The 22,756-nt window shown below is 46.0% G+C and overlaps 1 protein-coding gene across 2 annotated transcripts in view; it reads right to left on the reverse strand.

Annotated features, from left to right (window-relative positions):
- Positions 1-16,959: 16,959 nt before the first annotated feature.
- Positions 16,960-22,756, reverse strand: part of CHRNA9 (cholinergic receptor, nicotinic, alpha 9 (neuronal)) — a 9,714-nt gene continuing 3,917 nt past the window's right edge. The window contains exons 1-5 of one of the 2 annotated variants that reach the window (XM_010155587.1): positions 22,385-22,454; positions 21,182-21,327; positions 20,245-20,399; positions 19,037-19,569; positions 16,960-17,516 (exon numbers count right to left, since the gene is read on the reverse strand). In XM_010155587.1, the coding sequence (XP_010153889.1) occupies positions 16,960-17,516; positions 19,037-19,569; positions 20,245-20,399; positions 21,182-21,327; positions 22,385-22,454 (1,461 nt within the window). Of the gene's footprint in view, positions 17,517-19,036; positions 19,570-20,244; positions 20,400-21,181; positions 21,329-22,384; positions 22,455-22,756 lie in introns of those variants that run through there. The other variant, XM_010155588.1, reaches the window with a different exon arrangement.

Genomic DNA, 22,756 nt, shown 5'->3' on the forward strand with positions numbered 1-22,756 from the left:
AAGCTACCCAAGATTAAAATGAATCTACGCACCTCTTTCTAAACAGGCACTTTACAAGATAATTTGGTTTATTTTCCTAGACTGCTGGTTTCTGACTTCACTTTTGTAAGATCTCAATTAATGATTAACCTATTGTAAGGTTGAAATATGCAAGTCATTCTCAGGATATTAACATAAACAACGCCAGAGAAATGCAATTGTGCTTTCAAGATGACCTTGCTGCCTTGGGAATGTCAGGAGCTCTGCTGAGGCCTTGGGCACTGTGACAACTCAACTCAATGCCAAGTCAATCCCATTCCCTTTCTGAACGCATTTCTTGATGATCTTAAAGAGCAGACGTGTACTTCCCTGGCTGGTATCGACCTAAATTGCTAAAAAACAGCTTTGACTTTCTTCAGGAAACACCACCCATTAACACAACTGTGATACAGCTACTATACAAACAGATTAACAAGAAATTCAAGTGGATTAACACCACTCTCATATTGCAACATCTCATTTATATAAGCACTAGAGCTCAAAGTATAGGCAAGATGCATTTTTATGTGTCTGAAAAGGTGTATGTGGTACCCAATGATGTCCTTCTCTGTGGCTGGTGTTACAACCAAGTTCTCTTGTCTGGCTGGGTCCTGAGCACCCAGTGAGACCTCTGCTCCCTGTATGCCCATCAGCCAAAAAACTGGCCCATCAAGCTGACCTGTAAAATAAATAAATCCCAGAGCTACCTCTCAACAAGAGAAACTACCTTTACTGTGCACCCAAAAGCCAGCAAAATCAGGTTTTATGCTCCAGTGTGTCAATTAAATACTGAATCACACTTGACTGAGTTTCAAGTCCTGCCTGGCAACAAAACAGTCAGAGGGGTGTCGCAGGGAGAATCTGCAAATTAGGGAATTAGAAAAGGCAGTTTTGTGGCACGAAGTCTCCCTTCCTGGCACAAAGGAAGGCTGTGCCATGCAATTATGGTCAATTCAAGATGCCAAAGAGCAAAGAGACTGGAATTTTTTAGAATTTTCGTACCATAGAAGTACTTCTATACGAAGTATTTCCTGCCAAGCTGGTTAATTAGCTCAGACATTTTTTTCCTCCAGCTAGAAGACCAGGACTGGAGTTCACTGGTTTCCTAATCAAAGAAGACAGAAGCTCTGCCTCGCAGTCCTCACTCAGGCAAAGCTGCAGATCCTGCACGTGGGAGGTGAGCAGTCAAGGACTAAGTCTTTACCAGAAAATCTCATGGGGAAAAATGCTCAGATGCACTCAGGTTTGTCCCACGTGCACCAAACGGCCACGTCTTCCCAACACGGTGACAGACTAAACAGGCTCTGTCGGTCAATGCTTTGCCCCACGGTGCACCCCAGGGCTTCGACTCCATCCGCCCAGGGCTCCCCACAACTGCCTTTTCCCAGGGCACTCGGAGAGGCACAATCACAAACTCGGTCTTTTCCAACCCTGACTGTTCCTGCGCTTCTGCGTGCAGCTGGTTTTTGGGGTGGCCGCCATGCTGAAGGAAGCTGTGTCACTATTCATGGCCTTGTTGCCCACAGTTGTAGTTTCACTTTGAAGCAAGATATGCTTTTGTTCCCTTTTTTTTTACCTCTTTCCAAATGCACACATGTAATTTTTGCCAGTCAGGCTGCACTTTGAGCCTATCCTTGCATGTTTTTGCAATGTCACCAAAGTTCAGCGTTTGCTTGGCCACTGCCTTCAATCCGTGCACTGGTGGGAAACGGGAAGCTACAGGTAAGCCAGAAGATCTTCCTGAAGCATGAAAAAGCCCTACAAACAGCTGGCAAAAGCCACAGGAGTGACCTCAAGCTAACCAGCAGAGAGAGATGCATTTCAGTCAGGGGCAAACCAGCCTAGGCTTAGAGCAGTTCCATTGTTCCAGAGCTTTGAAGCAGTAACTACAATGAGCAATTCTCACTCCTGTAACAAATCTGTAGGATACAGACCGGGTGTCCTGCAGTCACTCAAGGGAGCATACAATGACAAGGGATTACTTATTAAACTTGTTATGCATGCACTGGCTGTACACAGGGCATCCTTAGTTTCTCCAGTCTACGTGGCTTTCCAGCTGTTTTCCCTCGCAGGAGGGCTTTCTGGCCACGTGGATAAGCTGAGGATTCCCTCAAGGCCTGGCCTCACTCCAGGCAGACAAATCCCTTGGCTTACTGTTGTTTGTGCAGGACGCAGAGGGACACAGCAGTCAGCAGCTGCAACGCCAGCATCCACGCAGCACCGGGGAGGCACTGGTCACCCTGCAATCCTCCAAGCTGCCATGCTGCAGCTGCCAAGAGCTTGGCAGAGCACTCAGAAGGGCTCTGGCAGACAGAATGTTGGGGAGCACCAGCACCTCCTCAATGATTAGGTTACCGGGGACATATTGCAGCAAGAAAATGCCCAATAGCCTTGTCCTTTAGCATATGTAAGCAGTCCAGGCTTCCCCACCACTACCACCAGCTGTGTAGTTTCCTGCTACCACCCAAAGCGTTGCAGTAAATTCTTCCCAAAGAAAGACTGTCCACCCCTGTACCCACACAGTGGAGCGCTACAGCCTAAGAGGGCTGTGGCACACTCCCTGCTCCATGCAGACATACCTCCTCCTGCCAGGTCCTGGCAATGCTGCTAGCCATCCCCTGACCCTGCCGTGCTGCTGCAGGCCCTGGAGCACACCCAAAAGCTCTCATGTTGCAGATGAGCTCCAAGAAGCACAAGGTGAAGTACATCAGGCTTGGCATACACGCCAAAAATGAAAGATGGGGAAGAGCATTATGTCTGACTCGGACTTGCAGTCCAAGTCATGACATCTAATGACATACCGGTGGAGACGTGCCTGGAGAAAGAGCTGCAGACACCACCAGACAGACTGGGAAACGGTGATGATGGGGTAGCATCCTGAGGTCCTGGCCTGTGGGAACGCGGGTCAGAGAGAAGTGGTGTCAGCAGGGAAAGGAATTGTTTTGTCCTTGTCGTGGTTTAACCTTGGCTGTGGTTTAACCAGATGTATTAGAGCAAATATACTGAATACAACACACAGCAAAGAAAAGCTGATTCTCTCCAAGAGGCACAGTCAAGGACACATATGCAACGTAACTGAAAATCAAGTTATAAATTTGTATTCAATATACAGTCCTGTCATCGACACCAGTAAGATTACAGACATCATTACAGTAGTCATCAAAGGCGCAATATTAAGTGCATCTCAGCTTAGGAAAAAAGTTCTTTCTTCCCCACAGGCACTACTGGAAGCTCATTCAGAACCTGTCACTTGCTTTCCCTAAAACCAGTCAGCATCCATACTCTGATTGACAAAGGTGTTATCAATTTTACTTTCAATAAAATAGTCACACTCAAATTAACAATGTGTTTCTCCTGTGGCTTCACTCTTTTCTCACCTGGAGCAGAAGAGGATTTCAGCAGCACAGACACCTCAGGCTGAGTCCCACAACAGGGTTGAGTTTCATCCACACATCACTGCTTCAGCGGAAGCTTTACTGGTAACAAAAACGTCAGTTGAGCAAGGTGTCAGCACGCCTTCAGCATTCACGAGCACTGCCACTGCCCAGCAACAGTGGACGAGGACTCCTCAGCTGCCAGGGTTGGCTCAGCCAGAGCTCCAAAGTGGTAAGACCCCAGGAGCCACTTCAAGCACGCCCAACACGGGCCTGCCGCTCGCGAAAAAAAGAAATCATGGAAATCCGCTATAATTTGTAATTGGGGGGAAAAATCAAGTCCTGTTTGGCACTGTGATGCTATTTGCACAAAAGCCTAGGTGCTGCTCACAGGTCTCCTTCCCAGTCACCCTGCATTTCACCGGGGTGACTGAGGGCTGGACCCCATCCCCGCCGCGTGCGTGGGGTTTTGAGACACCCTCTGGTTGTTTTAAGGGACTTGGGTCAACGTTTGGCTTGCATACTTCTTCTCAGACTGTTCTTTTTGAGGTTGGGACTAGGACAGCACCGGTGCCTTAAGGATTATATTTAAGAATAATAAATGCTGCTTTAAATTTATTAAAAAAAAAAAAAAAAGAAATCCACTCCCTGAGAAAGCAAACTTCCTTGTCTTTCTGTGGTGGCTTTGTGAGCGATAGGAGGGGAGGGAGAATACGGAAATGTACAGCACTTGGCACTGAGTACAGCTCAAACTAGTTTTTCAACATTTTACAACCAGCTCTGGCCATGTGACCTACATGGAAAGATAAACCAAGACATTTAATCCTTTTTCTTTTTTCTTTTTTTTTTTTACCACAAGGAAGTGAATTTTATGTGGTTGTGATCATTAAATTACAGTAAATGATTTGCCCACAAGAGAGGGGGAAAAAAAAAAAACCAAGTGGTTTAATATAGGGAAGGCTGGTACAGGGTGATTGTGACCAAATACCCTTCTCTACCTTGAAGGCTCTCACTGAGCTTCGCTGTTCCTCCTGACTGTGGCATTTAAGGACACGCCAACTCATTGCAGGTGAGGATTGCCCACCATTTGCTTTTGCAAAAAGAGTATGAACAGCAACTTCACAAAAGCCAACCGCCTTTTGAGCTAAAGCAGCAGTAATTACCCACGTGTAAGCCATTAAGAGGTTAACACCCTGATCACTCAGTACAGCAGCAAGCTTTACAACTTTTCCTACGTCTCCAGAACACCAGCAACTTTTGAAATGAAAGCTGGGTACCCAGTGAGCCAGGTGCTCCGGTGTACCGGGATAGGGAAAGCTGGCTCAGCCCAACTGGCAGCAGAGGGTTGCCACTACGCTGGACCAGGAGCACGCTCCACCGTTTTACGGGCAGCGTGAGTCGTGTCCCTGGTGTGGGGAGGCCAGGGTGACCTGGGTGCCTCCCTGGGGAGCATGATGCAGCCCCACAGTGACAAGGCCAGCCCACACCCCCGAGACACTTTAGGCTAGGTTATGAGCGGGGAGCATCCTTGGTGAGGCAGCAGTTAGTCAGCATCATCAGCTGAGAGACGTACACAGGCTGGGAAAATGTTAATGGAAACAGATGTGCAAGAAACTCCACAGCCTGTGCCCGTGAGTCCCCCCCGGCACAGCCTGTCCGGCCCACGGGGGTACGCTCCGCCATGTTGCTGTCAGAACCGCCCTGTCAGCGAGCGAGGGGTGCGATAGCAGTTGTCAGAGGGCCAGTCACCAGGGGCTGTCTTCTCCAGCGCCCGATTCCTGAGAACTGTGGCTTTTGCTTTTTTCTGTTTGGCTGTGCTCCCACGTGCTAACACATACCGATATTTTCTCTGGGGTAACGTTAGTCTGACTATTTCAACAGCTTTTTGCTACAGTCTGCTCAGTTCAGGATCCAAGGAAACCTTGGCCTAAGCAAGGCAACAGCTAAAGCTGACAGCACCTTTGGGAAGGTACCGCTACCATCCCCAAAATACAGGGGATTCACGCAGGCTGAGCAAGGTTTCTGGTTTCAGGCACTGTGAGAGCTTGATGGCTGTGTTTCCAGGCCGGAGCTGGCTCAGCTTTGGCCAACTCGGAGCAGAAGCAGGTGAGCCACACACCCCCAGATGCACACCGCCGTGACCATCCTCCGAGAACCGCTGCTGCCAGCCACCACTGCAGGCCAGGCCGGAGGGAGGGGCGAGGGCTTGTGTTTAACCAGGCTCAGCTTCCTGGTGCGGCCTGCCACGTCCCCACATGAACCATTGCAGGGAGGAGGCCGACGGGAGAGCCCAGGGGAGCTCCCCGGCATCTGCTCCCGCCTCAGCTTGCCGTCACCCCCAGAGAGATGGCACGATGGCGAAAGTGCACTAAAACCCCACACAAGTAGCGATGCCCTGGGCAGGTGGGTGCAGCTGAACAACGCGAAAGCCTCGCCTGTGGAACAGAAAACATTTTTGGGCATGAAATGCAGTGGTGCCACTCCTTATACCTGCACGGTGACCATTCCTGTGAGGCTGCTGATGCTCAGCCCTAACAGTTCGTGCTACGAGCCATTTTTATTAACTGGCAGCTCTCTTAATCCCTATTCTTGTCATTTTTTTTCCCCAAAGATAATTCCTGGGCCCAGCGTGGCCCCATGCTCGCTGCCAGCAGCCCAGCTGTTTTGCCAGCTGCTGCTCATCTGCTCTCCTCTCTTCTGCTGCTGGCCTAATGGCATTACACACCTCCTCAAGGCTCAGGAAGGGCCACAGGACCAGCAGCAAGAGGAGGATCAAGCATCAATAGCTCCTTCTCACAAGGGGAAGAAAATCAAGTTGTTCTGCCCCCTTCCCTTCCTGGGAAAGCTCCAGCACCATCCCTGCTGCTCCTCCCCCGGCTTTCTCCCGCTGCCACCTTGGGATCCAACTGACAGCAGCGCTCCCACAGACACTGCAATCAAGAGGTTTGACCTCATTTAACTCGAGAAATGGGTTTCCAAGTTTGCAAAGGGGGAAAGCTGCAGGGAGAGCTGGCCTGGCCGTTGTGAACCACAGGGGTCACAGCACCTTTGGATAAGGAAGAGACAAAAAAAATAATTAATGAAACCCTGAAGGCACGCACCCCTGTGTGTGTCAAACCCAAGTCTGATTTGACCAGTGTAGCTCAGAATTCACCTGTGCAGAGGTATTTTCTTCTCATCTTACCACACGCGGGGAAAATTCCTACCGAGAAGCATTCTAAAATTTGACTTTGACAAAACTTAGGAACACCCTGAGGTGGCTGGTATAAGACGAGCGATTGCATAGAACGATCTTAACTACTCATAACTCAGCGACTTTGGGTATTTCAAGACAAGTCTTTCAGAAGTGACGACTAAAACATCCTGATACCATACGCTACACGGCCGGGGGGGGAAAGAGAACATGCCTGCCAGAAAGACATTTCAGAATAGCCTTCTGATAGTTCATTACAAACTTAAAAGCATGAGTATAGATTATGCTTGGCAAGCTTTCCTAGACCCCCATTCATATTTTCCCATTGTTGATTCATCCTACCAGAACAGGTTTCTGGGTTTTTTTTAATTAATTGCTACATGTCTATTTATTAATTGGGTCAGTCCATAAGACCAACAAGTTTAAATCCCATAGTGAATGGTGTGCGTGTATGTACTCGTTATTTAAGGTATATCTATGTGCACTTCCAGAATGTTTTTCCTTGGAGTTCGACATTACAACCATGGTGTCATGGGCAGGACAATGTCATAGGGTTGGACAGGGCTTAGAGGTCTCGGGTCATCTTCCCTGAAAGTTTTCCATCTCTCTTGTGTTTGAGGTGAAAGCAGTACAAAAGGGCCAGCACATAAGCACACGTGGGAACACACACCTCCTGAAACAAAGGATGAAAGCTACTCTTTTAATGAAACTGGAAGGGGGAAGAAAAAAAGTGAAGGTAGAGTGGAAAAACCTGCAAGAGGTCAACAAGGGAAACAAAGGGCAGCTTTATGCAGGCAGCTATTTCCCTCAAGAAATGGCGGAAGGGCTGGCTAAGGCACTGCTGCCCAGTGTTAATAACACAGAAATTCCGTGTAATTAGGGCTTTGCTTGTACCAAAAAGATAATGGCAACCCAAAAGATAAGATTTAATAGTAGATGAGGCTCAGGAGAGTGGAAAACAGAACAAAGAACAGGCCTCGCCTTCTCAAAAAGCAAAGGACTGCTAAGGAAAATGGAGGTGATTCTCTACATTTTAATTTTCTGCTTTGATCAGATGGAACAAAAGCTTCTGATGACTGTTACAGGATCAAAAATGAAAGCCAGGTCCAGATGAGCTAATATCTCTAATTGAAGGGTAAATAAAGCAGATTACAATTTTCTACTAAGAAAGCAACTTTTGAACAACTAGCAGCTGGCATAAGAAAGCATATTTTTTTCAGAAATATGAGGCGCAAACTGATAAAAGCTAGAAATAGATACATTTAAAGAGACATAAAGGGATCAGTGTCAAGGATGAACTGATATAGGAACCAGAAACGATAAAACTGGGCAAACCATTATGAGATTTCTGCCAAAAAGCTGTTCAGAGGCATCCACTCGAGCTGCATCCCAAGCAGGACAAACACACATGCTGAGCGAGCACTACAGTGCTGGGCAGCTGTAGCGTCGGCCCCGGCCCCTCACTTCTGCTCCTGTAGGATGGGTCTTGCGAGCTGGAGCTGCCAACACCTCCCCGCTTGGTAGGAAGACTTAGCCTGGCAGCTCGCAGGGTAACAGCTTGCTCACGGTCTGTTGCCAAAGCGACCGCTTGCGTGAAAATTTGATTTTTTGGTGGGACGTTCCCACTATAAGGAGCCTTGTGCAATGGCTGTTCTGGTCTAACATAGTATGTGTGGGTTTTTGCCAGAGGAGGGACAACTGTACCTACTTTAAAATCTTGTTTCTATGCTTGCTCAGCCCAAACTGCAAAGAAGCTTGAATTTACCTTACCTGCTTGCAACTACAAGGAAGGCTAAGAGACAAGAGGGTGTTTCAAAGCGGCCCAAGATGAACATTGTAGAAGCAGCAGAGTGGTGGTACCTTTTTCCTTCCACACCACTGACAGCCTAACAGAGAATTCATGTACTCCCCAGGAAGGTCTTTCCATGTCTTCAGCAGCTGGACACTCAGAATTTAGGAGCAGCTGTGCGGAGTCTGATGCAGGATCCATTTAGCCCAAGATTTAGACCCCAGCAATAGCAGAAGTCAATGGCCAGGGATGAAAAAGAACAGGGCAAGTTTACCTACTGTGCCCAAACACTGCTCCAGCCCCCAGACATTTCCCGCTCAGGGGAATTCTGCAGGTGAACATGTTCTCTGTTTATTTGGTAACTGTCAACACACACCTCTACAAGTACTCCCTCTCTCAAATCAAACCGAAGGCACCTCCCTCAGCCATCCTTCCTTTTTATTTTGCACAGGTAATTTGCACCTTTCCCTTACTTTCTGTCAGACTGTTGCTGCCAATTAAACTATACGTTACTTTCCTGGGCCCAAAACAAGAGGAGAACGACACCTGATTGTGGGGAAGGTGGGAAGGAACATTCACCTTTGGAGACAGTGTGGTAGACCATCAATGTTTCAGTCTGACGTGGTGAGCCATCCAGCAGCAGCTGCTCCGCAGTTCTGAAGATTCAGCCCTCATTCTGGTGCTTAATTTGCTTAAGCAAATTTTTTTTTTGCTTTTTGAGACACTAAACTCAGTTCAGAGTGACGTGCCCTTGAAAATCTCACCAGGATCAATTTTGAAAGCATTGGTATTTGTTGCCACTGATTTTAAGGAAGGAGTTATGGATGAAGAAGCTACTTTGTACAAGGTAATTCAAGGTTAGTATATGGAGAAATAGCAACTGCACTGCCCACTGGAACAATTAAAGCTTACAACATACTGCAGAAAGCAATTTATATTGGCAGGTAAGGTGGCATCTTCAGTGCCAGGGGTAGCCAGAAGTGTTCAGGCTATTCAGCTCATGCCTGAACACTGTACTTACTGGTTAGGAATATAGCCTGGCAGAAAAGGAGCAGATGTAATGGACAACTGCTTATATATCCAGTATGTCCTGCGTACGAGGTGAAACGAAGGCTGGCTTCAGTTGGTAATCTCATCTCCAAGGACATGCTGCAAATGATTTCCAACTTGGGAAGTGATGGAGCAGAGAAGCTGTGAAGTTGGGCTTTGGAAAAATAATACGCAGTGAGTAAAAAAGGAGAAGATGTGAGGGCTGGATGTTCTGGAAAGGGAAGGTAGGCAAGAAGGTAGGTATATCCTTGCTCATTAGTGCAAGGATGTAAGTACCTACAAAGTGCTTTGAAGATGAAAAAATTCACTGAGTTATTTTTTGATGAACCCTCATAAGCATTTCAGGGTTCTCCCATTTAATGTAATGGATTGCATCTTGCCTCCTGATCCATACAGCCATAAGTGTACTTTATTGCCTAGGTCTAAACTCATAAGCTACATTTCACAGGTAGCACGGTGGCTTAGCTGCAGGTACCTCCGAGATGCTCCTGGCAGGAAAGGCAAGGCTGCGATGCTAGTCCATAGGGACCCTGGAGCACAAAGAGGAGATAGCTGAGACTCATGCGTGTCCCTGGGCTGGCTGTCTCTGCAGGTACTGGTCCTCTCTGCTACAGCTGCTCTGGAGAGCTTTCTAAACTTCCAATTATCTTGCAAGAGTTCCAGAAAAGCTGCGATGCCACCTTTGCGATGCTGTCCCCAGTGACAAAACACAGTAGGACCACCTTGGCAAAGACGAGCCGAAGGCGACAGCATGCAGAAAGGACAGGGGTATCTGCTTCTGCACAGCCTCCCCCCACACGTGCTTCCAACAGCTCAAAAAGGGCTGTTCTGTAGGCTCTACCCGCCCTGCTGGACCCTGCCAGTGAGACTTCCAGGAAAAGCAGCGGAGACGGCGCCGTGCATTTCAGCGCGAGGGAGCAAAGGCTAACCAGGAGTGCCAGATGAAAGGAGCAGGGCAACCCCAGGTTTCTATGAAGACACCCTGGTACCAACTGCTCCTGGTTCCCTCAAACAGGGGGAAATGTTCTGCCTTCGCTAGGAACATCTCCGAGCTGATGAAATTGGAGCAAAACCTGAGAATAAGACAACGGTGTTTTGGCACCTACAGCTGCTCAGGGCCAGCGCTCAGGGCTCACTCTTGCCCCTGCAGACAACTCCATCATGAAAGTGGGTGTTTGTGAGGGTCAGATTCGCTTTCCAAAGCCCCACCTGTGTACAAATAGGACATCCAGTGTCCCAAAAGCGACAGCATGGTTCCCAGTCTCATGATTTAGGGGAAGGCACCTAAGCCACAGACAGTTCAGGATCAGGTTTATGTCAGACAAAGCTGATTCTACCATCTGATTGTGTCCCAACAAAATTAGAGGTTCCTAACCCAACTCTGAGATGCCATGCAAAAATCGGATGGAAGTGAACTACAGCAGCAAAATGGTCCTTCATTGTGATGAAACCTCGGACACGTAATTAATTTAATCAGACTTCAACACCGCCTCTCATAACCTGAGATGCACCAAGAGCTATAGGGGCCAAGTTATCTTTGTGACCTTTACCACCAGGAAAATCGACAAGCAGCAATTAGTAGATTCAGAGGCTGAAAAAAAAATGAACCCAGATAGAAAGGATGTAATAAACCCCTGCCATTTAACTCGGCGAGGTCGGAGCAGAAGAGCCGAGACAGGAGCTAGGCTGTGCTACCGTCCCCCAGTGCAGCGAAAGGTATTTGCATCCATCTTCTCACGGGAGAAGGTTTGCAAAACGTCACATAGTGATGATGTACTGAGGTTATAAAAGTGACCCAGCGGATTTCGCACAGGATCTAGAGCTGTTGGACGGTATTTAAGGGAACAAGAGCAAACTACAAGTGACTCTACAGATCCCCCAACAAGATACTTTTCAGTCAGTTTTGTGGTGAACCTTGGAACTTCTAGCTCGGTACCAGAGTGAAACCCTTTTCTCTGAACAGCATGCAATTAGGTGAATTACTTGGTATAGATAAAGTTGCTGTCTGGAGAGATATTGCTTACAGTGAGACAGAATAACCCATAGGAGTGATAAAAAGAGGGGAGGCTCACATACCAGGTAGAGGGCAACGAAATTCTAACAAAGCTGGGTCTTGTTGGGTGCACACACTCCCCACAGCTCTATCTGGATTAAAGTAATTCTCTATCCCCTTTCCCTGCAGATTTAATCCATTTTAAGAGAAATCTTTATCTCTGTGACACAAATTGCCTGTGTTTGTTTGTTCAACGGTAACAGCTGGGTGCACCTGAAGGGTCAACACATGAGAACTGCAGAGCTGTAGGGAAGTCCCAACACACCTCTGGGACACCTCCAAGGCGGTGGTCCTGCTGCCACAGCACGAAGCACCCACAGGTGCCGGCAGCCTAGGCGGGATCCAGAGCTTAGCCAAAGTAGCTATTCCAGTGCTGTGCTCTAACAAGTGCATCTGTAAACTTGTCAAGAAATGCGTAATTTTGGGGGAAAAAAAAGCTACAGTCGTTAAGCAGAAGGAATAGGGAAATCACTGATGATACACACTGTCCTAGCAAAGCATCCCCACTAAACATATAAGGCGATGAAAAAAACCCCATTATCACTCTGTTCTGTCTTGTATTCACCCCCATCTAGAGCAATTTATTCACACATCTTGCAAGAAAACCATAGAGTGCTTGCTGCTAGGCAAGCCACAACAGGCAGCCTCGGTCCCAGCAAAACCACCAGCAGCAGGACCGTGGCCCAGAGGTACAATGATATTTTGGTGCCTCATTTTCAGTGTCCTAAAGCGTCTCATTGATACTAGATGCCAAACAACTGCAAATCTGTCCATTGGCACTCTCCAGTCTATGATAAAGCCCCATCATCCATGTGCAAGACCTGCAATTTTAGGTCCCATTGCATCCATCCCTGCAAGGGAGGGATGAGTTCACCACCTGTAACTCATCAGATGTCCTCTATGGACAGAAATTTCTGAAATCAGTAACTGCCCCATGCTCCTTCACTATAGGCAGGGCTTGATGCATTTCATGGATTTACACCAATACTCAAACAAATCTGGTTAATAATTACCTTCTTGTTCTGGCTGCTTTTTTGTGTTTGTTGTTTTTCAAAGAAAATACACACTGCAAAACAACAATATAACAGTGACTGCTGCAGCACAGGGGAAATGAGCAATCACTTAAAGTTTTGCTGCTGCACAAGCTGAAGTCCTGCTCCCCAAGCTGACCATACGACCATTCATGCAAATACATCCAGACTGATGGCAGAGCCTGGTAGTGTCTGCAGCCATTCCGCCTTCTCAGAAGCATTGCCTCCTCTGCCACACGCAGGGAGAGCACCAAGGGAGAGTCCCTCTGGGACAGAGAGAAGGGGAAGGAATCACCTGCCCAGCTGGGCTCAAGAGGACAACCTCCAAGGAGCAGAAGCAGGTGTAATGGAAACAGTGTCCTGGGGGAAGGTTAGAGCACAGGCAAGGCCCAGGCTGGAATTTAAGCATTGTGGGTCACTCCAGCTGGACCAAATTACCTCCAGAACACTCTTACTACATCTGTTACCTCATACGAGTTGCACAGTCTCCACACTTCAGGAATCCTCCAGAGGATTACAATTGCATGTGACAGTGGAAGTTGGCTTTTTGAGAAGAACCATCACCTCCAGGAACAAGGGCGGGCTGGGATGACAATGAACCAGCCAGAACGCTGTCTCTTCTGCCTTCTTCAGAAGTGTTACAAATTCCATTTACCAATGTGTCCATCTTCTGAAGTAAAAGCAATCTATGGAACTGCCTCAATGATTTCCCCCTCCGCAGTCTAGCTGGCTATAGAGAGTCTCATAAAGAGGGAGGACTCTCTTTGTGTTTGCAGTGAGCAGGGTATGAGGTTAGTTGCAAAGTAATAGCGACAGCAAATGATCCCTCTTCCATGTCAGGGATGTTGTCCTATCCAGTCAACATCTGTGGCTACTGAACTCAAGGAGGCACAGTTGTGGGGCTCAGGGAACAGTACCATGATGCTAACATTGCTTCTTATAGTGGCTGTGGTCATAATCTAGGTGTAACAGGATTCTTTCTACTCTCAGAATCATAGAATCATAGAATGGTTTGGGTTGGAAGGGACCTTAAAGACCATCTAGTTCCAACCCCCCTGCCATGGGCAGGGACACCTTCCACTAGACCAGGTTGCTCAAAGCCTCATCTAAGAACTCAGAGCAACTCAGAGAAGAGCAAGATCAATGGAAGAAAGCCATTGGCAAAAATCCTCTCTTTTCCCAAATCCTCTCTTTTCCCAAGCTACTTGGCCAGAAACCTAACCAGCCACATCTCTGCTGACCTGGCTGAGGGCTCAAGCTCCACTAGCCATAGCATCCAATACCTTCAGCAGGCATTTTCATTGCTCTCAGCAATATGCCAGACTGTCCTGACCAGGAGTAGGATCAGTCTCCACTGCCCATGAAGCCTTCGATCTGCAGTATTTTGAGGACTAACAGACCACCTCAAATCAGTTCTGCTCATAAGACTATAGTGTGATCTGCAGGCTAATAAATCACAGCGTGGCTTCTGAGGAAGCCATGAAACGGCCTTTCAGACCAGCAATCTTTGTACTTGCCTATGGAAAACAATTCTTCTTAGACCTTAATAAAAAGGTTAGCAGGAACAACCGTGCTAACAGGGCACCAAGGCTACATCACTTGTTGCACCTTGGAGGAAACAGAACATTTAGGGTTAAAAGCAGCTTGTTGGGTCTTTTCTTTTTTTGATCCTTAAAAAATTGCCTACAAGCAGTGCCTTGAAGCACTAGAACAGCACTCGTACGACCCCTGCAGGTCTCAGGATTTAGGTGAGGAACTATCTCCCCAGGAGGAGCTCCTGCAAGCAGAGACACCTGAGCCCTGGACTCACCACCACCCTTCACCTTTCCTCCCCTCCTCCAGGGCCAGGACCTCCAGGCTGGTTAGCTGCTGGTGCCTTGAGGACCGAAGGTCCCAGTGTAATGCTGCCAGCGACACAAAATTTGCTTGGCTGGAAGCACCGCAGGGACACGCAGCTCACGGGTGCTGTGCCAAGTAAGCACATGTCCAGCCCAGACCGCTTTGAACCATGGTGGAGAGAAATGCTCGTTCTTATTGTTCAAGCAACCTCTGCAGGGCAGTGAATGTGACATTCAAAAGCAGAACTAAGGGAGCATACCTGAAAGTGACAAAATTTTGCCCATACCTCAACACCAAACTCTCAAGCTCACTTGCATTACACTATGGTTCAGTGCAAGGGGGTGAGGGGCCAGTCTACCCTTGGGTTTGCTCTGTTAGTGTTAAGTATTTATGAAAAAATCCCATCCCTTAGCTATAAGGGGAGAGATTTGTCTCACCAAATCATAGAATGGTTTGGGTTGGAAGGGACCTTAAAGACCATCTAGTTCCAACCCCCTGCCATGGGCAGGGACCCCTTCCACTAGACCAGGTTGCTCAAAGCCTCATCCAGCCTGGCCTTGAACACTTCCAGGGATGGGGCATCCACAGCTTCTCTGGGCAACCTACCCCAGAACAGACCTGCTGCTGCGATACAGTCCCAGGACGGGAGTTGGTGTTTGACTTGCTGGCACCACCCTTGGACACAGCCTGCCCAGACTTTCATCCCTGCTTTCTTTATGCCACCCATAAGCCTTGAATAAACCCTTGGTCATCAGTTTTCCACGCTGAAGACTCATACTCTGAATATTTTATCCTTATCTTTAAATACTTTGCTCCCTTCGCTTTTAGGACTTTTTTTTTTTCCCCACAACAACAAACAAGTTTCCTCAAACAGGCAGTATAAATGCCAAATCCTGAACTCCATGACAAATGGATGCAACCATATTTCTGCACAGTGAAAGCGAACAGCTTGTCTTTTAAGGGAGCTATTCAAAGTTATCCTGGTTGACTGGGAACTGATAATATACTGGGAACACACTTGAGACTTTTTCCACATACAGAGTTTATTCGTGGCTAGCCACCCAGTCTAGCTTTACATTAAAACCTGGACTTTGAGGCTTGCATTATGTATGAGAATCCTGATAAGCTTACAGCATTAATTATTCCACACAAAAAAACCCTGTCATTAGCAATTCAATGCATTATTTACATCATCATAATTACAATATCCTTTCTTCCAACAGATCTGAGCATAACAAGCGCATCACTTTGCCATTTTGACTCCTTGCTCTTAAGTTACAGTTTCACAGGTATGCTTCTATTAACTGCAACAATTATGAAAATCATATGAACTTTTGACTGGGATCCATTACAGTGTAATTCTGCCTCTCCCACTGCATCTAGAATATCATGGTTTCAAAGTTCAGGGTGCTTTGTAAAAGCAATTTATCCGCAACGGGCACGCCTGGGGCACTAGCTTCTCACTTTACTGTATGAGACATCCTCCAGAGCTCTGTTAGTCTGAGAGGGTTTAAATTAAGAAATTAAGACACAGAAACTGGGGTTTTGGTGTTGTCAGCAACAAACACATACACATAAATACTAAGGTGTTGAGTGGGAAATGTTGATTATGGCAGTGCTTTAACGAGCCTGTAAGATCAGGCTTTTGTGCTAAGTATTGCACAGAGCAACCTCAGCATTCCTGTAAACAGTTCAAAATTTAAGTACAGAAGAGGATGTAAGAGTGGACAAGGGACACATGGGGTGAACAGTGGTGAAGGGCAATAAAGTGAGCAGAGGAAAAAGTCACAGCCTCCTATTTCAGTTGTCTCATTTTAACATATAAAGGCCCATTTTGCACAAATGCCCAGGGGAATGAGACATCTAGGGAGGACAGAAGTCCTTCATATTATTGGGCTCAAGAGAATGTAAGAAAGACTCTCTGACTTGATGAGGAAGAAGTCCTGGGAATTTGGCTTCCTGGAGCCATGGTGGCAATAGGGTAATATTCAGTAGCAGGAAATGATCAAGAGGAAGCTCAACGTAACCATCATACTCAGTAAGCTTGATGGTATTAGAAGTGAAAGGCACAGCAGATAGACATGTAGAGCCTGTGGAATGATAGGAGCAGTGAACAGAAAGAACCATAACAAAAAGGTAAATTAGGAACACAAGCTAAAAAAGGAGAAAAGGCAATGCCACGAAGGGATGATTTCCAGGAACTGCCACCATCTCACAAGTACACATTCTGTTTCTGGGGGAGAGAAAGGGCTGGTCAGGTTACAAGGTGCAGAGAGAGGCAGCCCTTCAAATACCATGCTCCCTGCCAGGCTGTCTGCTCCCTCGCTGCAACGCTCCACTGCACTGAGCCTGGAACCATGGCCACCACCCGCCAAGACGGAGCAGAGGGTGCTTACCCGGCAGCCTCATCAGGGCAGCACTCCCGCACCAAAAGGCAAGGACAGTCACCAACAAGGCCCTCAGCTGAGCAGTGTCTCAACACGCTGTCACAGCCTACAGAACCTATTGGTTTATTGTTGCAGAATGCAAGACACGGATCTCAAAAGCACTCCTGTCCTGGAGCTCCACCGACACATGCTAACCCAGACAAAAAGGAACGTGTTCATCTTCAGTTAAGCTGCTTTCCCAACAATCAGCACGCTCATAAAAAACACCATGATAAAGAAAATCCACATGAAAAACCTGTCCATCACTTTTGCAACTTTTTTCCACTCAATTCCTTTGGCCCGGTTTGCTTTATGGTCTCGAACACAATTAGCAATATACTCAATATTTTTAATCAGTATTTTGTAACAGGAACAGCAATTAACAGTCTCTCTAACATTTTCACCATGAACTCCATAGCTTTTATTCAAATTTCCATTGAGCTTCTCCTTGAGATCACAGCCATCATTCCTATTAGAAAGGTGACTCCTTACCTCTTTGTGCCTTCTCCGACACCCATCATCCCCCTCTAACTTACGTTCTTCTTCCTTCTCTCTTTTTGGGCTCGTGCAATTTTCACCCACATCGTAAACGAAGAAGATTTTTGACATGTAGTCCAAAATAACCACCTTGGCCCACTGTGGAACAGGCTTTGCTTCTGAGCCACAGTGATGGAGATTCATTATGATGATCGTCAGTGCGGTGGAAGCTGTGATCATGGTCATAGTTGCTATGTAATACTTTCCTGGAACACAAAATAAAATCATATTAAAGATGCTACCCTAATAAAAAAATTCAGTGCAGAAATAATGACAACATAGTGCTAAACAGAAGCGCAAGTGAAACCAGTTTTTAATCACCCTGATTCTCTATACTCACCTCAATTTACCACTTAAAAACAAAGAAAACTCATTACTGGCATGCCTTTATGGGATGAGTAAGTGACTACTGTATTAACATGGTATATATTTGCAAGCCAAAACCCTCTGATTTCTCAAACTACATCCATTAAAAAAAAAAAACAGATTAAAAATGTGTATGAGGACTCTTGCTTTCTTCCTGGTGTCTGTAAAATTGCAGGGTTGATGGCTTCACGTGGCACATTAGAAATCCAACTTCAGAAGTGGTGACAGTGCTTTGCTGGAGCTACTGATGCACCCCACACCAGCAGGCAGATTCCCTGGCGTTCGCCCGGGCCAGCGAATATCCAGACCTTGCTGGTGTCCACAAGAGTACTGACAGCTGAGAGGCCAGCACAGAGCTAAAGGCTCCGTTGCCTGTTGAGATTTGCTGTCTGGGTTTTCTTCAGACTGCGCAAATTTAGCACGGTTAGTCCAAATAAGGACAAAGCTCATCCAGGCCAAGGAACAGATTGGCATATACCGGGAATGCAAACTATGCCCCTCAGCCACTTCCCAGTACAGAAAGCCTGTATTATGGGCAGGAATAGTTGCTGCTGGTGTGGGAAATGCATTCAGCTTTCCTATTCATTGTCTAGTTTTTGGTCGCAGTAAGCCATGTAATTTTCACATATACAGTAATAACGAAAATAATAAGAATGAGATTTGAATTATCTTAATGAAGCTGGAAGCCAGCGTGCAGTCAAGCATGTTCCTAGACCTCCAGAAATCCCACCAGGGCAGCCGAGCAGCCTCCTGTCCCAGGGGACAGAGCAGCCAGGGACAGGAAGAGGGTCCTGGCAGAAGCGACCGTGCCGATCACCCCCCTTTCACTACACATCAGCTCTTCTGAACCCTCAGATGTGAATTAAAATTCAGCGTAATGGATCGCCAGGCATGACAATGCAATGTAACGACTCTGGGATATTAAGTCAACCCTGGGTGTCCCAGACAGGCCGTCCAACCATCTGGATCTGACAGAAACATATACTGAAACAGTCTGATCTTTGTGTGTGCCGCTCTTGCTTACGCCTTGTACCCTGGTTCTAAAATTGTTTTCCATTTATAACAATATGTGATAAAATAGTTCTATATTTCTAACTATATTTAATAAATAGAAATAGCTAGCTAATAAGTAATCTAAAATAAACACAAATTAACCTTAAAGAGCTTCAGCATGCCTGTACAAATTCCACGCACATTTCACTCTGTTCTAAAAATTTCATTGTTTCATGGTGTATTTCACTATGTTTTAAAAATGCAGCACCTTTATATTCCCAGAAGCCACAAATTACTTATGGTCTCCCTGACATACAGCCCCACTATTAACAAGCCACGTTTAAAGACAGAGTGTGTAAAAGCTTACCTATCAAAGGTACATTTTCAGAGGGGGGCATGATCTCTGCAACCATCAGCTGGAACACAGTCAGAGCAAGGAGAACTGTAACGCCCAGAGACACTTTTTCCCCAGAGTCTGCAGGGAGATAGAATCCCAGTGGGGCCAGGAAAGAGATCAAAATGCAAGGAAGCAACAGATTAAATATGTAGAAAGACGACTTCCTTTTCAAAATCAATGTGAAGGTCACGTCTGGATAAGGCTCAGAGCAGCAGCCGTAAGTGATGACATTCTTAACTGCTGGCATACCACGAATCTCCCATTCCACATCTTCTACGAAGTCAGAGAGGTCACCACGATCAAGAGAATTGATGATGTCTACCTGATTACCATTATAGGTCCAGGACCCAAACGTAAGGTTGCACTGCTGGCTGTCAAAAGGAAAGTAAGATACATCCACTACACATGAACTCTTTGTGATAGCAGGTGCGTCCCAGGTGATTTTTCCATCATATCTCAGCACAACATTAGTATTCACTGGTTCTGAAAAGTCATCATCAGCCCTAGAAGAGAGAAAAGTGACAGTCAGGAATCGACAGGCAAAACCTAGAGTGTGGGCCAGGGAAGGGGGGCGGGGAAAACGCTTGCTTCACAGCATTAAAAACATGCTTCTGGAATCATATTTATATTTATACTGCATTTTATTGGGAATTTACTATTAACTATCATTTATAAGTACTGGTGCCCATTAATGCCAAAAGTCAGTGCTGTTAAATTATGTCGTATTTTTTGGCCATCACTTCTTCAAACTTGACCTCAAACAGGATACAGTAGGACAAAAATCCATTCAAAGGTGAAAATAATCTGCTGGACACTACCGGCCTGGGAGAGCTGACAAGGAGTGCAGCCTTCGCATATCACCTTTTTGTGGACACACAACCTTCCAGAGCTCTTCAGCAGCCCCAGCAGAAAGCACTTCAGACTGCCAGGGTATTCAATTCCCACTGCAGAGAACTTCAAAATAGCTTTCCCGTGTAACATAATCAATTGCCAAATCTTGCCTATGGCTTTATTGCAAAATATTTAGATGATCAACAACAAATGTTAGGACAACAAACATACCCCTTGCTAAGGTAAGGGGAAGTGATGAAAGCTCAGACTCTGTGCGTCTATTCCTCCTTCAACCCCCTCCCTCCCTCAGACAAATATTCAAGCTCATTTTCTCCAGACACACTCACTTGTTATACAGGACAATATCTGGTCTCCAAACCAGATTGCTCGGAATCCTGATAGAATCCAACCCATCATATTTATCTTTGTCCCATCTGAGATATGCATCATACCAGCTTTGTCGAATCCATAAGTAAGCTGACAAAATCTGGTTCCGTTCATCCTGCATAAAAATGTAGAAATATTTCTAGCTGAAGGTGACAAAATCACATCTTAGATGCAGGCAGTGTTTGTTGCATAACTCTAAAGTAGTGTCCAAAGCAGGTCAGAATGCTGACAGGCCACAAGAAGTATTTCTCAGGCAGGTACATAAGGCCATACACTGTACAGGGGGCTTACTTATTTGGACTTTGCCTTGTCCAAACCTTCTTTACCACACATCCTCCCTTAGCTTTAATCAGAGTTGCCTAAGGCTCCAGTATCTTAAGAATTTCCTTTTGCAAGCTTCAGAATACCAAACAGCTAACAGATTCGGCCTAACAAACTCTCTGAAAGATTGCTGTGGCCTGGAAGTTGTAATTCAGAAGGCACAAAAGTGATTTTTCTGTTCTCCTCCCAGACCCTTTTTCTTTTGCCTTAAAAGTAAATCTGGCTCAACCAAATTTATTAAAAAAGTTACTGAAGGCTAAACCAGGGAGTTTATGTAGAAATTAACTGCCTCTTAGAAAAAGCATTTGCTCATTGCATTGAAAACTCAGCAAAAGTTGCCTGGAGGGTGCGATACCAAAACCTAACTACAAAAGAAGTCTTAATTCAGCAGCTCTAAGTTTACAGGGGAAGTCTTAGTGGTGCAATCAGGTAAGAATCTACGGATAACTGAAGAACACAAGGAGCGTTACTGAAGTTATCACAACAAAACACAAGTTGCTTTTCCTCCTCCAAGCAAAAGGCTTACGGCTAACACGTTTCTGCACATCTTTAGAAAAACAGAACTGTACTACTCACCATGTCCTTAATTTGGGACAATGTGATCTGAAGGGTGACATTCAGTACTTTATCTGTGTCTTCCACTGGTCTTAGAGCATTGGAGTAGTCTTCAAACAGTTTATTAAACAGCATGTGAGCATATTTTCCTTTGGCTGATTCTACAGCTAGATAATACAGATTGGTTCAGATTAAGCCCTGATCAGTATCAGAAGATATCCTCTTTCTACAGCTTCAAGTGGTATTTACTACATTTATCCTTCATATACTGTAGAATATCATTTCATGCTGAAATAGTATATGATGAAGCTATTCCAATAAGAACAGCATTCACCTGTAGTAAATGAATACCTACTTCTACTAAGTATAGCAAATTAATAGCTTTTCACACTCACTGAAAAAATCTCTGCATACAGAGATTCCTGCCTTTTTTGAAGGTAAATATCACTACCTTTGTTTTACTTGTGTCTTTCATAGACATAGAGATTATTGACTTAAGAGTCACACATCTGCCTAGCTAAAATTAGGAGCGAAGTCTGAAGTCAAACCTGCTCCCAGGCTAATGACTTGTTGCATCTCCACGGATGCAGCACTGACAGATTCATGCTGCTTTCAGAGTTTACTCTTCTTTTTTAACTGCCACCTGGGAAAGTCTGAGCAGCTTTTCTTCACAAATTGCCAATTGCATGACGTATGAACACACCCTTGCACCAACTCCTTCTCCAAACCATGAATTTGGAGATGCTTCTTGCTATCCAGGACACTGGACACGAAGGACAATTCACCGAAATGACACTTTTTCCACACAGTTTTGCGCATCACATTTTCTCTCGGCAGTCTCTGTATTACCTTCAGGTCGATTCACACACCTCTGCAAGCAAAGGGCAAGGACAGCGACACAAGATTTGCGCAAATGCCAGCTGGAACTATGTAGAAAGCAAGGGCTTTGGAATGCATCACACCCTGGTGACTCACAGTGACTTCCTGGGCTAATGAGAGTTCAAAGCAAGCCTTCCTGATTAAAAAGAAATCCTAACAAATCAAAGCTTCACTGAGAGTTTCTGGCTGTACAGTATCATTCACATTGTCTATGCATCAGTGAGACAAAACAAAACAGATGAAAGACTTCGGGAGCTCAACTGTGTAAGACGCATCAGGACACCAGCTCTGATCTGAGTAAAATAAACCTCAATGCAACACTTAGCTATCAAGCAGTATTCTCACCTTGAAGTATCACCGCTGTGAACAGCAACCACAGAGAGACGTGGAAGGAGGACAGGCTATTTCTCTTCATTTCTGGACCTTAAATAAAACTGTTCACCCAAGGGCACAAAGATGTTTCTCACCATCCAAAACTAACCAAAAAAAAAAAATCAAGTTGCACAGCAACATAAAGATGCTGAGGCACTGATGAGCTGCTAGAAGCAATTCAGTTCTCCCGCCGCAGCTATCAGAGTCCTAGAGCGATGGATGGTCTTTTTTCCTGGGGCTCTGACCAACCCTCCCTCTCTCCGTAACCTGAGCTGCCTGCTCTGAAACTAATGCTGAGAGAAGACAAACGGATGGGATATCAGCAGGGAAATTGTATTCCCGTGC

This window comes from Eurypyga helias, unplaced genomic scaffold (assembly GCF_000690775.1).
Source record: "Eurypyga helias isolate BGI_N326 unplaced genomic scaffold, ASM69077v1 scaffold177, whole genome shotgun sequence".
Taxonomy (NCBI): domain Eukaryota; kingdom Metazoa; phylum Chordata; class Aves; order Eurypygiformes; family Eurypygidae; genus Eurypyga; species Eurypyga helias.